Below are 16,998 nucleotides of genomic sequence, written 5' to 3' on the forward strand. Positions count from 1 at the left end.
ATCAGTCACTGAGAGGTCATGAGCATCAAGGCCACTTTGTGTCTGAAAGACAGTACTGCAAATCATTCCTCCCATTCCTTTGTCTCTTACATTCTTTCTGCCACCACTTCTTCTGCAGTGATCCCTGAGTCTTAGAGGGTGTGATAGAGATGTCTCACTTAGCGCTGAGCACTCCACTGACCCTTTTCAGCACTTCAGACAGCTTTGAGTCACCCCAGTGGTCACCACCATCTAAAAAGAGAAAGTTTTCTAACCATCAGTGAGAGTAGCATTAGTAGATGGGCATAAGCATAAGTTTTTCGAGTACAGTTTGGTGAGCATAAACATACCTTATTTAAGGCTGGAGAGAGAGCTCTGTGATTAAGGTGCTTGCCTGCAAAACTTAACGACCTAAGTTTAATTCCCAAGTACCCACATAAAGCCATATGCACAAAGGAGTTCATGCATCTGAGTTTGTATGCAGTGGCTGGAGGCCCTGGGGGCACCCATTCATATTCATTCTCTCTCTCTCTCTCTCTCTCTCTCTCTCTGTATCTGTGTCTCTCTGCTTGTGAATAAATAAGTAAAAATATTAAAAATTATGTCCAGGTAGCCAGACAACAGAAAGAAATTGCCTTTGTTTTATTTTTGTCACTGGGCAGGGGACTGCATTCTCATTCTCCTTCTTCCGCTCTTTCTTTCTTTACGTTTTTGCGGTGCTTGGGTATCACACCCAGGGCCTTGCGCAGTCTCCGCAGGCTCCACCACTAAGCTGCAGGGCCAGTCCTAACACGCCTACTCTCTGACCTCCTGTCTGATGAATGGTGGTAGGAGATGAAAAAGCCTGGTATGATAGGGAAAACAGTATTCTTTTGTAATAAATAATTCTTTTGTAATAAACAAATTAAAATGAATTATAGATTATAGTATCAGTTTTCCATCTATCTTGTAATCTTATTTTTAAAAACTTATTTATTTGAGAAAAGAGAGAGAGAACACTAAGTGCGTGTGCCGCTTTGTGCATCTACTGTACATGGGCGCTGGGTGGAGCCCGGGCCCGCGGGCTTTGTGAGCACTTGCTTTTGGCCACTGAGCCACCTCCCAGCCAAGTACAACGTTGAGAGTGAACTCTTGACCAGCCTCCGAACCAGCTAAGTCACAGTTATCTCACTGGTTGCTTTCTTCTTCTTTTGAGTTCTTTGTAAGTTACACAGTTTTAGTTTTCCCTTCCAAATGGAAAATTGTGATTTTCTTTTTTAAAGAGCACATATTAGACTGGACAAATGGGCAGTATTTTTGATTTTAGCAATGATCTTACTCTAATGAAAATGGTCTCTAACTTGATTCTTTATTGTTTCAGAATGCCGAGGCTTGGAACAATTTATCAACTTCTTATATTCGATTAAAACAAAAGTAAGTGCACCAGACAAATGTGAAAAACTTTGCCTCCCAAAAAAATGAGAGAGATTTTTTTTTTTCAAGTGAATGTTGAAATACTGTCCCTGGCACCTCATCTTTTCCATTATGATCCTTGTGTGTGAGTTATTGTAATTTAGTGGAAGCCTTTGGATTTTAAATGTACAGTATTTCTTTAAAACGTTGCATGTATAACAAAGTAAGAAATTTTTATTGCTGTTGAAATTTCTGTACTCTAAATTTCATCACATGATAAAAGAAGGCATGCTTTCTTTCATTTGGTCAACTCAGTTGATGGTTTCACTAACAGCCGGCCATGTGTTGGACAGTTTTGAAAACAACAAATATGAACATGACTTCAGGAGATGTAGGTTTAAGGCATAAAGTAGAAATATGCAGTGTTGTTTTTAAAATTGGTTAGAGATGCAAACTGAGGCCGCTGTCTCATGAGACTGCAGAGGGACTATAATCAAGTAGGCTCTGCTTGTGCAGCACTTTCTGCACGTCCTTGTAAATCTCCGTAGTTCTGCGAGGCTCCCAGGAGAAAGAAGGCTCGTGACCCTGCTTGCAAGTTGCATTTATTGTCCTTAAGTGAAATTTGAAGGGTAGGTAGAGGAGACAGGAGAAAGCCTTTCAGGCAGAGGAAATGATGTGGCCAAATGCAGAGTGGCATCATAAATGAGTGGCGTAGTCTGAGACTTGGGACGTGAAGCAGTCCATCGAGAGTGACGGGGACTCTTCAGTGAGAAAAGGCTGTAAGCAAGGCGGGCCAGTTTGCTGTGCATTCTCGTCATCTGAGTAACATGTAGAGAACTTGTCCTCTTGGAAACAGAGAAAGCTAGGGTTTGGGCAGGGAGATTCATGAAGAAAGGCTTTTTGGATGATTTATCTGGAGGTAATGTATGAGATGCACTAGAAAGGAAACTGGAGGGTGGGAAATCAGTCAGGAGGCAGCTGTTGTAACATTGCGGGCATGAGATAACGGGAATAGAAAAGGCACGGGTAGATGCCAGGCAGCTTAAAGGGACAACCAATTGGACTGGGGTTGGGCCATGAGAAGTGAAGGAAAGGGAAGAGACAAGAATTGGTACTGCCAGAGTTGTAATAAACCAACACCAGGATGGAGATATTCCCATTTCTGTGTAGCCTTTCTTTCAAACTTATTTTTTGTTGTGGAATCACAAGATATTTCTGAAGATATTATCATGTCCATGAGATCACAAAATGCTTCCTCTGCACTTGGATCACATTCTACATAAACAAACTACTGTTTTGCCATTCTCTTCAGAAAAATACTATTATGTTCTTGATTACAATGGATTGTGCTAAAACTTAATGAAGACCTTGTTGGTTTAACATGGTGGGTGGGGAAACTCCAGTCATAGTTGTAGAGTGATTTTGTTAGTTTTTTGTTTTTAAAATATTTATATTTAAAATATTTAGGAGGGAGAGAATAGACTCAACAGGGCCTGTAGCCACAGCAAATAAACTGCAGATGCATGTGTCACTTTGTGCTTCTGGCTTCACGTGGGTCCTTGGGATTTGGACCTGGGTAGTCTGGCTTCGCATGCAAGCCCTTTTCAGGCTGAGGTTTCCTCTCCAGCCCCATGGTCAGTTTTTTCTGGTAGCTCAGCCAACTCTGTACCTGGCAAGGCTTGTCACGCTCTGCCTTGTTTCCTAGCGCTCTGCGCGGGCAGCTCCTACGTGTTCTTTAACTTCCTGCTTTTCTGCTTCTCTGAGTGGGATTCATGTGAGACACAAGATCAGAAGTACATCACTCCATGATTCCTGTCTAATGTTACTCTGTCCTTTCTTTGCTACTGCCCTAGACATAGCTAATTCTTTGAATAGGTTGCGTGTGAGAGGAACACAAGATCAAAAGTACATCACTCCATTATTCCTGTCTAATGTTACTCTTGTCCTTTTTTTGCTATTGCTCTAGACATAGCTAATTCTTGATCCATGAAATTGTTACTTCAGAGGTAAATTATTACTATTCCTCTATAACAGTCATGTTCATGTCTCCAGGTGATCTCATCTGTGCCTTTGTGATTACTGGGCTCTGTACTAAAGTCTTCGCTTTTTCTCAGTCTTAGATTCCTTTGGGAAAAATACCTACTTTGTGTATAATTTCTACTGTGCCATATTGCCTCTGCCTTAGTGGGCTTATAAGTGAATCCTGAGATGTAGCTTCTCGGAAAGAAGCCATTCTTACTAAAAGAGGAAGAAAGAATTCCTGTAAAATTGTGTGAGGTCAGGACATATAGACACTATATTCTGTGGCATGAATTGCTGAGCTGTTTTCCAGGATGACTAGATGCCCATTCCTTCGTAAGTGGGGGTTTGAGGAGTCTGAATTCAGCACTGTTGAAGACTGCTGCTGTCACATAGGTGACGATAGCTAAGGGACGGAATAGATGATGGAAAAAGAAGAAAAGTCCCATAGAAAAATAATTTGTGTTTGCTACTTGAAAGTGTTTCTTTTCTTTCTTTGAGTTCCCTTTTATTTTGTAAGAGAAAATCCTCTAGTAGTTCTTTTAGTTAAGATCACTAGGTAGAACACTTTTTTAGTCTCTGCACATTTAAAAATGTTTGATTTGGGGCTGGAGAGATGGCTCAGTGGTTAAAGGTGCTTGCTGCAAAGTCTGGCGGCCTGGGTTCAATTCCCCAGTATCTACGTAAAGCCAGATGCACAAAGGGGTGCATGTGTCCAGTGTTTGTTTACAGCAGCAGGAAACCCTGGTGTGCACATTCTCTCTTCTCTCTGCTTACAAATAAATGAAATTTTCAAAGTGTTTGACTTTGCGCTTCCTTGTTAGTGCCACGTTGAGCTGACTATGGATTTTAAGCCAAAGCTCTTGCTCTGAGCGTGTTAGAAGTGCACCATCCACTATTATCAAGCTCCAGACACTTGTGTTATCTCAGGTGTCTACCTTACCTGGGGCCCGGGGAGTTGAGCGTAGTCCTTAGGCTTCGCAGGCAGGTGCCTTAACTGCTAAGCCCTCTCTTCAACTGTACTCTAGAATTTCTATCAGATGTCTATCTGAGTCTTAGCTCATCCTCTCTGTTTCCTCACTACTCTTTTACTTTATTTATTTTTGAGGTAAGCCCAACAGATTGGCCTTTTTAATTTTTTTTTTTTTATGAGAGAATGAAAGAGAGAGGGAGAGAATTGGTGTGCCAGGGTCTCCAGCCATTATAATTGAATCCCAGATGCTTGCACCACCTTCTGCACATGTGCGACGTCATCACCTTGTGCATCTGGCGGTCCTTGGCCTTCTCACGCATGCACGTTAACTGCTAAGCCATCGCTCCAGCTCACTTTTATTTTTTAACTTGAATTCTTCCCCTTCTTCTTTTTTTAAAGAAGAAAAGGGTTTATTTTAGGCGCACAGTTTTTGAGGTGAGCCATTGTATCATGGAGGAAGGATGTCAGCATGCTCACATGGCACCACAGCCAGGAAGAGGAGCTTAACTGAAATGCTTGGTGAAGTCCTCGCTATTCTTTCCCAGGCCACCAGTTTTTCTCTTGGATTTTATGCAGTTGAAATTTAGTCACATGGTGACTTTTGTTTGTTTTAACATTTTCTTCAACTCTAAGTGTGCAGTTGGTTTTTATTCTTTTTTTCTTGTTCTTTCTTTATTTCTTCTTGGTTTTGTTTGAAAATCTCTGTTCATTTTAAATGTAAGTTATCACTTTGTTTCAATATTCTTAACAAATTTGTTTAAAGGCTTGATAGATTGTTTCTTAAAATTCATTTTAAGTGTAGTAACTAATTTGGTAGGCTGCCCTTTGTGTAGATTTTTTCCCAGGTTGTAGCATTTTGTTTTGTATTTAAGAGCACGAGGGGCTTTTGTTCTGTTGTGACCTCGCCTCTGGTCCCTCCTCCCGCCATGCTTCCTACTTCTGGCCTGACATGGGCAGTCACAGTTGCTGAGCTTGTCACATTTGGAACCCGTGATGGGCGCCTTCTCCTGTGCGATACTGTGATTGACACAGTTATAAAGTAATGTCCTTGTCCCCAGTCAACAGAATAGGATACTAGATATCCCAGAGGGCTTGTTACTGAATTTTCTATGGAAATTTGAGGTGGTTGTGGGTTATTTGGATATCTAATTCCCAAGTGCTGCATTAACACGGAAGATAAGTGTCACACTAGTCTTCTGTGCGCACTCAGTGGTGACATGTCCTAATGAAGGTTCATCGTGGCTCTCCTTAATTTTTGACCTTCGACAGAGTTAAAGCGTTCAGGACTTTACAGGAAGCTCTCAAGTGTAACTATGAGCACTGGCAGATCTGGGAAAACTACATCCTCACCAGCACCGACGTAGGGGAGTTCTCAGAAGCTATTAAAGCTTACCACCGGCTCTTGGATTTACGAGACCAATACAAAGATGTTCAGGTAGGATATTCGTATTTTGTTGTTTCAGTCTGTTTTTATGTTAATCCTCTTGTATAAGTTGCTTCCTTAAATACTGCATATATTTGTTAAACACATGTATTATATGAAAAGGTTTTTTTTTGTTGTTGTTCTTTAGCCAAATATTCTTAGTTATGTACAGATTCTGGCATTCCAATCTTCAGTGTGTCTGCGCAGCCATAAACAATATTACTGGGGCTCTGCTATGAAAACCTGACTGATGGTTTACATATGTACTGTCATTCTGCAGAAACTAAGTAGAATGGTATTTGTGTTACTACTTATGAACTCAGTACAGTCTGTGATAAGGAGTAAATGCTACATCATTTACTCACTGAACAAGCACTTACTGCATACTTCCAAAGAGTGTGAACAGTATAGAAATAATAGTGGTATTGTATTTGTAACACTTATGAGTTAGTCCTCTTTTTGGTGAAATGAGGGAGGTTTTTAGCCACTGTTTTTGTTATTCAGTAGGATTAAATAAGACTTTTTGGGTTGAATTGTGATTGAAGCAGTGAATGTACAGGAGCTCGAAGGCTAGAAAACTTAACATGTTAGCACTTGTAGTAATTAACAAAGTAACACGATCAATGTGGAATTGCGAAAAGAGCCATGAAGAACATTTCCTGCATAGTATAGCTCACAAGTTCTGGGACACTTTATCTGTTCCCAGTCCTAAACTCGAGCTCGCCTCAGTCCTGTGTGCAAGCGCGGTCCTGACGTGCGCACTTGTCCTGCCGGCTCTGCTGACTAATTAGGTTGTGTTTAGGCTTACACTCCGCACAGCTTACTAGAGAACATTTCTAACCAGTAAATCCACTTAGCTGCCTGGAGTAGTGATCTTGACTGTCACTCCTCAGTTCCTGACGTTCCTCCCATGCTTGAAATGTGGGGGCCGAGGAGGTAGCTCAGTGACAGAGCACTTGCCTATCATGTGTTGGTCCTAGGTTTGATCCCCAGCCCAAGTAAGTAAATAAATAAATCATGAAATGTGAAATGAGTGGGAGCATGGCAGAGTTTTGTATCCTAGAGAGCGTAGGTACTGCAGCAGATCCGTTTGCATGGTCTTCTAGCCATCACACGGGTCCCATCCGTGCACATGGCTGAGAGTCTCACGGAGACTGTCCCTCCTCCTCTGAGCTTTGGCAGCACTGACGGTGCTCAGAATGGCGTCAACATAGTCAGCACACTGCGCCCTGCTTATGGCACTTGCATCTTGTCCACTTCAACTGGGATTTTTAAGGTCTTCCTGTCCTTTTTTTTTTGTTTTTTCGAGGTAGGGTCTCACTCTAGCTCAGGCTGACCTGGAATTCACTATGGAGTCTTAAGGTGGCCTCGAACTCATGGCGATCCTCTTACCTCTGCCTCCTCTCGAGTGCTGGGATTAAAGGCGTACGCCACCACACCCGGCTCCTTTCCCCTTTTTTGGGGGGAAGGGGATTTTTTTTTTTTTTTCTTGAGGTGGGGTCTTACTGACCTGGAACTCATGCTGTAGCTCCTACCTCAGCTGGGATCAAAGGCATCAAAGGCATGGATCACCGCACCTGGTTAGATCCTTTTTAAAAAAAATTATTTACAACGTCCGTAAATATAGACAGTATACTCTGATCACAATCCCCAAACTCCCTCTCCACTGAACCTCTTCTTTCCAACTAGTCTGTCTTCTGTTTTGATGTCATCATATTTTTTTTCCTTCTATTACGCAGGTCTTGTGCAGGTAGTGTCAGCCACTGTGAGGCCATGAATATCAAGGCCACTTTATGTCTGGATGACAACACTGTAAGCAGTCCTTCCCTTCCTTTGGCTCTTACATTCTTTCCACCATCTCTTCCACAAAGGACCCTGAGCCTTAGAGTGCACGGTCTCACTTAGTGCTTAGTGAACTAGTACCCCACCTTCACTTCTTAGCACTGTGGTGAGTCTTGAGTCGCCACAGCGGTCTCTACCATCTGAAGAGAGAAGCTTCTGTAACTGAGAGTAATGTGAATATATGGACATACACATAAGTGTTTAGAGAGTAGTTTGGTGGGCATAATATATGTATTTAGCCAGACAGAAATAATAGTTAACCCCCTGTGGCTTTGACCTCCCCAGCTATAGGCTTTTGACTAGCTTTTTAGTACCTAGAATGCATTTCCCTCCCATGAAGCAGTCCTCAAGTCTAATGAGAGACCAGTTGGTCTCCCTCATAACACACATGCCATCATTGTACCAGTTGGCACATTTGGCCTGGCAGGTCAGCCTTAAAGCTTGCAGGGTCCAGTGCTGGTAACACCATTGATGAATTCTTTCCCCCAAAAGGCTGTGTCCTGCATAGCTCTATTAGCATCCTGATAGCTAGTCAACCAGGAGGAGACTAAATCTTTCTATGTTAAGATCTTTCTGAAACATCTTCCTAAGATCTCAGGGACAAAGTAAATAGTTTACATTGGCATTATATTCTGTTTTACACTTGCAGTTAATTCTTTTCACATTTTAAAACATGCATCAGAAGCATAGTACAGCATTGCTTATTTAATGTCACTGCTAGCTCAGTTCCAGCATTCTTTGAATCAGAAGTGTCTCCCATACACGTTGGTTTTAATGCATGTGTGCTATGTGGCATGATGTGTGTGTAAATGCAGATGTGCATGGTCTTTGAGCACATGTGTCTGGAGGCCAGAGGAGAAAACCAGGTTTCCTCTGTCATTCTTATACATGTTTCCTCGAGATGGAGTCTTTCCCTGAATCTAGTGTTGCTGTTTTCAGTGAAACTGGCTGATTTCACTTCTTACATTTCTTTATTGATAAGGATTCTTACAATTTCTTTTCTTTTTCTTTCTTTCTTTCTTTTTCTTTTTTTTTTTTTTTTTTGAGGTAGAGTCTTGCTCTAGCCTAGACTGACTTGGAATTCACTCTGTAGTTCAGGCTTGCCTCAAATTCACAGTGGTCCTCCTACCTCTGCCTCCTGAGTGCTGGGATTAAAGGCTAGTACCACCACCTGTTAAAATGTATTTTGGGGCTGGAGAGATGCTTAGCAGCTAAGGTGCTTGTCTGCGAAGCCTAAGGACACATGTTCGACTCTGCAGATCCCACATTAGCCAGACGCACAAAGGTGAGACATGCACAAGGTCACATATGCCCACTAGGTGGCACAAGAATCTGGAATTGGATTGCAGTGGCTGAGGTCCTGGTGCGCCAATTCTCTCTCTCTCTCTCCAATAAAAAATAAATTATATATATATATAGTTTTTTTCTATTGTGAGTGTGTGAGAATATGTAAACATACTCATTTTAATGCAGTGAAGTAAACTGGCTGCATCTTTGCCCTTCCTTAGTATTTGTATGAGGGCTAAGTGGATGGGTAGATGACCTGTATAATTTTTATAAGAGGGCTAAGTGGATGGGTAGATGACCTGTATAATTTTTATAAGAGGGCTAAGTGGATGGGTAGATTACCTGTATAATGAGAGGACTAAGTGTATGGGTAGATTACACGTATAATTTTTATCATTTTTTCCCCAAGTTCTGACTTTGACTGTGGTAGAGGAGTGCTTTTCTAAAGTGGTGCTTTTTAATATTCGCATCTAGATTGTATATACTTTCACGTGTCTCTCCATAAAGCTGATTTTTGTGTGCATGCTTAATTAGTCCTGCTGAGTTTTCCAGGTTCCTACTATTATAAACATTGCCTGACGTATCCATGTGCACAAATCTTTGTGTATATCCACACTTGTTTCCTTGGAAAAAATCTTAGTGTTGATTTGATAGTTAGTTCCTTTTTTTTTCTTTTCTTTTCTTTTCTTTTTTTTTTGGTTTTTTGAGGTAGGGTCTCACTCTGGTCTAGGCTGACCTGCAATTAACTCTGTCATCTCAGGGTGGCCTTGAACTCATGGCAATCCTCCTACCTCTGCCTCCCGAGTGCTGGGATTAAAGGCGTGCGCCACCACGCCCTGCTTCTTTTCTTACTTTTATACTTTATAAGTTGGCAGTCATTTTAGAAAAGGAATTATTATATAATTGAGACCTAATTTGTTATTTAAACATGAGAATTAGCATATGATGAGTGCTTACAGCGTTCCACCTGTTTGGCATAGATTATCTTTCATCGTGCACACAGTATTTGCAGTAGATACTAAATATTCCTCAGTTTGCAGTTAAGACCCAAAGAGCGAGTAGGGATCGAAGATTAAGAGCACATGTAATCATGCCTAATTTTTTTTCTCAATTTTTATTAACATTTTCCATGATTATAAAAAATATCCCATGGTAATACCCCCCCCCCCACTTTCCCCTTTGAAATTCCATTCTCCATCATATCTCCTCCCCATCTCAATCAGTCTCTTTATTTTGATGTCATGATCTTTTCCTCCTCTTATGATGGTCTTGTGTAGGTAGTGTCAGGCACAGTGAGGTCATGGATATCCAGGCCATTTTGTGTCTGGAGGAGCATTTTGTAAGGAGTCCTACCCTTCCTTTGGCTCTTACATTCTTTCTGCCACCTCTCCTGCATTAGACCCTGAGCCTTGAAAGGTGTGATCGAGATGTTACTCAGTACTCCAGTCACTTTTTTCTAGCACTATGATACCTTCTGAGTCATCCCAAGGTCACTGCCATCTGAAAAGAGAAGATTCTCTACCCAAAGTGAGAGTAGCATTAATATAAGGGTATAAATATTAAGAGAAGTGCTTACTGGGCAGTTTGATAAGCATAGTATGCACACTTATCCAGACATCAGCAGATGTTATACCCTGGGGCTCATGACTACCCCTGTTTTAAATTTTCAGTATCAGGGATGTATTCCCTCCCATGGAGCAGGCCTCCAGTCCAATTGGAGGATAGTTGGTTTCCACCACGACAGACGGGCCACTATTGCACCCATTGGCTCATTTGGCCTGGCTGGACAATTATAAGGCTTGCAGTGCCCACTGTTGAGTATCTTCATTGTTGGTATCTCTTTCTCCCATTGAACTACATGTAGAATGGCTTCTTCCAGCTTTCTGTCAGCTGGTCTACATGGAGGAGGTTATCAGTTCAGTTCCAGCAGGATTTTTCAGTGGACTTGCAGCCCAAGTATGTGGAGTCTTCAGCAATAGGGTCTTACCATCGATTCCTGGTGGGAAACCAAGGGCCTCAGCAATGGCCTATAATGTTTTGGGGGCATCAGGGACCTCCCTGACCAACAACTCACTGTAGGTATCCCATCCCTGGCACTGAAAATTTTCTAACAACAATCTGTGGCTCCTGAATGTTCCATTGTCTGAAACCGGAGGATTCCATATGACTTATCTGCATTGTCTTAGATTTTGATTAGCCCTCCCTCCACCTTTCCTTTACTCAATCTCTTCCCCTGACCTCACTTTGGGCCTTTTCACCCCCATTAATTTATTCTTCTACTTTACATATATGCAATACAAACATATTAAGTATCCTCCTCCCTTCCTTTCTCTTCCCTTTATATCTCCTTTTTAACTTACTGGTCTCTGCTACTGAGTTTTTTCCTTCTCACACAGAAGCCCAATCATCTGTAATTAGGATCCACATATGAAGGAGAACATGAGCATGCCTAGTTTTTTTCTTTGTGTCATGCTTGAAAGTTGAGTTATCTTTTACATATAATAAGATGCATGTATCTTAATGGTGAACTTCATGTGTTTTGACCATTATATAATATATAACCAGACTCCCATTTTTATCACCACAGAAAGTTCTTAGTCTCTTCTAGTCAGTTGAGCTCCACCCCTTATCCCCACTAAGTTAACTGCATTCAGATCTGTACCCCCAGTTATGTTTTGCTCTTTCTGGACTATTCTATGAAGGATCGTATATTTTCTTGCATACTGGTAGTATTCTTTGTGTGGATTTCTACTCGATATTTTCTTTGGGGGCAGGAGAAGGTGTTATTGATGGATAGTGGGGCAAGTTGCCAACCAAATTAAAAGTCCTGGAGTAAATGGTGGCTGAGTATTACCTTAAAGTAAAGAGGGAATGAATAGATAGGCTTTACACAAATTATAGCTTTGGAAATGGGTATCTCAGGTCTTAGTGCTGAGGTATGAGAGAATGAGCGAGGTGAGCTAATAAAGTTGATGTCTTCTATCTAACAAGCAGTAAAACCTATAAACCAGTTCTTGAAAATGTGCCTTATGTGACCTAAAGTCCTGCTCACAACTATTTAGGGTTTTTTTTTTTTTTTGTTTTTTTTTTTTTGAGGTAGAGTCATGCTCTAGCCCAAGCTGACCTGGAATTCATTATGTGGTTATCTCAGGCTGACCTCGAACTCACAGCGATCATCCTACTTCTGCCTCCCGAGTGCTGGGATTAAAGGTGTGCGCACCACACGGGGTTCAACTATTTAGTTTTTTTCCCTCCCTGAAGGAGCAAAAAGGAAAATGTTAACCCTGATGACTAGGGTTTGAGGAGTCAAGGTTGGGGTTATCAGGCCAGGAACAGCAGCTTACTCAGAGAGCCCTGGAGTGAAGCTACAAAAGTTAGCCACGCAGGGAGGTGGGGATCACTTCACTGGAGCCTTCCTGAGAGTTTTGGTAACAGGGCCTAAAGCAGTATGAATCCTTTCTGCTCTGCACGCCTCCAGGATTCAGAGGACCAGGCTTTGCACATTAGGCCAAATTGTGATGAGATGTGGCTCAGGACTTGCAGGTTAGCTCTGGGGAAGCCGCACACTGGCTTGTCCTTTTGTGGAGCTTCTTGGTGTCTGTGTTCTCAGCACTGTGAGTCCTTTATGGGAGCGGCCGTCTGCGCTCTCCTCCCCAGGTATCAGTGTTACTTCCCCACAGCCATCCTGCACGCCAGGCATGGTCTGTGAGAGAGGGAGAAATAGCTCTAGGATACAAAATAAGACAGAAGTTCTGTGCCACCTAAGTGAATTAGAATCAAGGGAAGCGGTTTATAGGCTATTACATGGACCCAGTGGCATGGCATTGACTACAGGGCTGTTATACTGATTAAAATGAAATTACTCACTTGTCATGTACAAGAAATCCTGAGTAATTATCGGATTTCTCATCAGAAACCAGTGGGCTAATAGGTCAAATGTACTAAAAGCCCATGAAACCTAAGACAAATAAACAAGAATATCAACTAGGAGCCTCTGTCTGAATCCTGTATCAGGCAAACCTTCCTTCAGAAGTGAGGGAGAGCGTGTTGATACATACCTGTCCTAGCATGTCAGAGCCTACAACAGAAGGACCACTGCTGAGAGAGATTAAAGATTATACAAGTAAGTGGAATCTTATCTCATGCTCATAGATTGGAAGACTTAATATGGTTAAAATACCAATTTTACCCAAGTGATATACATATTTCAGTGAAATTTCTATCAGAATCCAGTATAGTTTTCACAAAAATAGAAAGACCTATCTTAAAATTCATGTGTTATCTTAAAGGATTGCAAAATAGTTAAAACAGTCTTGGAACATATAAAAAAAGAACAAAGCTAGAGGACTTAACACTTCCTGATTTTAAAACTTACGACAAAGCTAAAGTAATCAAAACAGAATGGTGCTGGCATAATGAAAACATGTAGACCAGTGGATTTGAGTAGCGAGTCCAGAAATAAGCCCTTGTATACATGATTAGATTATTTTTAAATTATATTTATTTATTTGCAAGGGAGAGAAAGAAAATGAGTAAGAATGGGGAAATGGGTGTGCCAGGGCCTCCTTCCATTGTAAACAAACTCCAGGTGCTGCAGCATTTTGTGCATCTGGTTTTATGTGGGTACTGTGGAATTGAACCTGGACCATCAAGCTTTGTAAGCAAGAACCTTTAACTGCTGAGCCATCCCTCCATCACTTTATTTTTGATAAGCATGCCTGACTGTTCAGTGTGGAAAGGACAACCCTTTCAGCAGCCACTGCTCAGAACCACTCTGCTGGAAGCAAGGTCTCTTGTTTACTACTTTGTTCACCAGGCCTCTGGCCCATGATCTCTTAGGGGGTTTTCCTGCCTCTGCCTCCTGTCTTGGCACAGACACATGGGGATTACAGGTACCTGCCACAGCATCTGGTCTTCAGGTGTCTGCGGGTCCAAATTCAGGTGCTCATGCTTGTGCTCTGCGTGCTTAGCACTGAGCCATCTTCCCGGCCCTCCACATCTTAAGATGAGCATGATTGAGGTTTGAACCTGATTACATTTTAGATCCAGGGAAAAGTAGAAGACACTTCACTGTGATTGATTGATTTAACATTACCTGTCCCTCTGAACGTTCCCTGGTTATCACAATAAGTTACCTCCTCCTAATCATTTAAAAACCTCCCTAAGTATCCAGGCTGAAAATTTTTATTTAGAATATCTTATGATATACCAAAATAACTACAAATGGACTAAGTATATTGCCAGTTATTTTTTCCTCATAGAGAAATTTGGAATAGACATAATGTTTACCAAAGTTCTTGAACCCTGAGACAAAAAGAAAATGGGAAGGAATTTTTATGACCACATTTAAAAACATGTGACAGAATATTTGTAACAAATAAGAAAGGCAAAAGCTAATCATAGCCTTATATAAAGAGTTAACATCTGCTACAAGAATGAAGTGAACTGAATAGAGAATTCAGGAACAGACCTAAGTAGCAGGGAGAATTTAGTGCGTGGTGATGATGGCATTTTAAAGTCTGTGGGGTACGATAGAGTGCTCGGTATGCACATAACAGCTGACCAAACGTTGACGATGAAAGCTTGGGCTCTGCCTCAGTCCTTACACCAAAATAAACTACCTGGGCAAAATATTGAAAGTAGAATTCCTTAGGAAGCAGAATGATAGTGTAGGTAAAGGCAGACTCGGCACATAGCCGGGTTTACAGCCCAGCTCTGCCAGCTACTCGCGGTGTGTCTTTGAACAAGTAATTTAACCCCATTTGCCCCAGCTTCAGAGACTAGGGATGATGATAGCATCTCCCTCATAGGAGTGTTTGAGAGTCGAATGAGTTCATATATGGAAAGGGCTTGCCCAGTGCCGAGCACATTCAGTTCTTTTCAAATGTAGCTGGTGTCATCAGCATCTTCATTATTGCCATAAAACATTGAAAGGAAGTATGGTAAACACTGACATGAGTTTGGGGTTAAGAGTACATTTTTTTTTTAATTCTTTTTGTTCATTTTTATTTATTTGAGAGAGAGAGAGAGAGGGAGGGAGAGACGCAGATAGAGAGAGAATGGGTGCGCCAGGGCTTCCAGCCACTGCAAACGAACTCCAGATGAGTGTGCTCCCTTGCGCATCTGGTGAACATGGGTCCTGGGGAATCGAGCCTTGAACCCGGGTCCTTAGGCTTCACAGGCAAGCGTTTAACTGATAAGCCATCTCTCCAGCCCAAGAGTACATTTTTAAAGTTTATTTTTATTTATTTATTTGAGAGAGAGGGAAAAAGAGGCAGACAGAGAGAGAGGAAGGGACAGTGGGGGAGAGAGAGAGAGAATGGGCATGCCAGGGCCTGTAGCCTCTGCAGACAATCTCCAGACACATGTGCCATCTTGTGCATTTGGTTTACATGGGTTCTGGGGAATCAAACATAGGTTGGCTTTGCAGGCAAGAGCCTTGACTGCTAAGCCATCTCCAGCCCAGAGCACATTTTTTTTTTTTTTAAAAAACATTTTAATTTATTTATTTGAGGGAGAGGGACAGAAAAAGTGAATGAGTGTATGGGCATGCCAGGGCCTTTTGCCACTGCAAACGAGGTTCAGATGCATGTTGTGCATCTGGCTTTACGTGGATACTGAGAAATTGAACTCAGGCCATCAGGCTTTGCAAGCAAGTGCCTTTAACAGCTGAGCCATCTCTTCCGCCCTGAGTGCACATGATTTATCATGACACAAAACCTCTGTTTCATTCAGGAAGTGATAAAGAGGTTTAATATTTAAACCTTTTTGGGGCAGAGGAGATGGTTAAATGGTAAAATGTTTCCCGTGAACACATAAGAATCTGAGTTTAGATTTAGTATCCAAAGAAAAGCTGGGCATGGAGGTACACACCTGTAGTCTCAGCCCCTTGGAGGTGGAGACAGGAGAACTCTTGGGGCTTGCTGCCTAGTCAGTCTAGATGGATCAGCGAGCTCTATGTTTAGCGAAGACCCTCTCTCAGGTGGAGAGCGATTGAGGAAGACTACGCAATGTCAGCCTCTGATCTCCACGCCCCCCGAACAACACATATGCACATGATGCATGCCAAGAAACAAACAAATAATAAAACAACTTCTGGTCAGTGACTAGGTTCTGGGGCCACCAATCATAGAAGGGCTGGGTTGTGACAGGGATGTTGACTGCTGCTGTACTGACCGCAGAGGCTGGTTCCTGGTGCAGGTGAGTGCCTCAGGGGCTTGTGTCAGTGCTGGCAGCACTGCCCTGGTCCTCCTCTTGCCTGCCTGAGGATATGTCCTGTGAACAAAACTGGATGGCTTCCTAAACTTGACCCTTAAAACCTTGCCCACACGGGTCCCGTTTATTTTACGAAGGATGGCTCATCACCTGTTGGCTCCTGCAGGTCACCTGAACCTTTGTTGCCAAACTCCCATCCCGAATCCAGGACCTTTGGCCTGATAAGGCATGCAGGTAGCATATGAAACAAGAAAAGGTCTACCCGAAGCCCTTTTCTGGCCATCTATGAACACCTGGAACATTCCACCCTGGGCTGCTTCTGTCTGGCTTGAGGTTCTAGAAATATATTTAGTCTCCAAACATTTGAAAATGCTTAAAGAAATGGAAAGATTTAATTTCACTGATGATAATAAAAACATCTCTTTTTTTTTGTAGAACTTTTTTTTTTTTGCTTGTTTGTTTTTTCCAGGTAGGGTCTCACTCTGGCCCAGGCTGACCTGGAATTCACTATGTAGTCTCAGGGTGGCTTCGAACTCACAGCAATCCTCCTACCACTGCCTCCCGAGTGCTGGGATTAAAGGCGTGCACCATGACACCTGGCTTCTGACTCAAAAATTTCCGCTTTCAAAGACTGTCCCAGTGGCGGTGTGCGGTAAGATGGCAGATCTTCATTTGCTACAAGTGATGTCTAATTTAACTGAGTTTTTTTTAGGAAGCATCTAACCACTAGAGTCTTAAGGTGTTTTTTCCTGTGACTCTACAATTCTGTTCCTGGAATTCTAACCCAAGGAAAGCTTCCTTGAGAAAGGTTTTTAAGTACAGAGATGAGCACAGCAGTTTTATTTCTACTATTACCAGTGACAATACA

General features: G+C 42.1%; 1 protein-coding gene across 2 annotated transcripts in view; it reads left to right on the top strand.

Moving 5' to 3' along the window:
- Ttc27 (tetratricopeptide repeat domain 27) overlaps positions 1-16,998 on the top strand; it is a 125,862-nt gene that overhangs the window by 92,858 nt on the left and 16,006 nt on the right. For both annotated transcript variants that reach the window (XM_004667337.2, XM_045151126.1), the window contains exons 15-16: positions 1,340-1,392; positions 5,633-5,798. In XM_004667337.2, the coding sequence (XP_004667394.1) occupies positions 1,340-1,392; positions 5,633-5,798 (219 nt within the window). The remainder of the gene's footprint in view (positions 1-1,339; positions 1,393-5,632; positions 5,799-16,998) is intronic.

The sequence above is a fragment of the Jaculus jaculus genome, chromosome 5, assembly GCF_020740685.1.
Source record: "Jaculus jaculus isolate mJacJac1 chromosome 5, mJacJac1.mat.Y.cur, whole genome shotgun sequence".
Classification (NCBI taxonomy): domain Eukaryota; kingdom Metazoa; phylum Chordata; class Mammalia; order Rodentia; family Dipodidae; genus Jaculus; species Jaculus jaculus.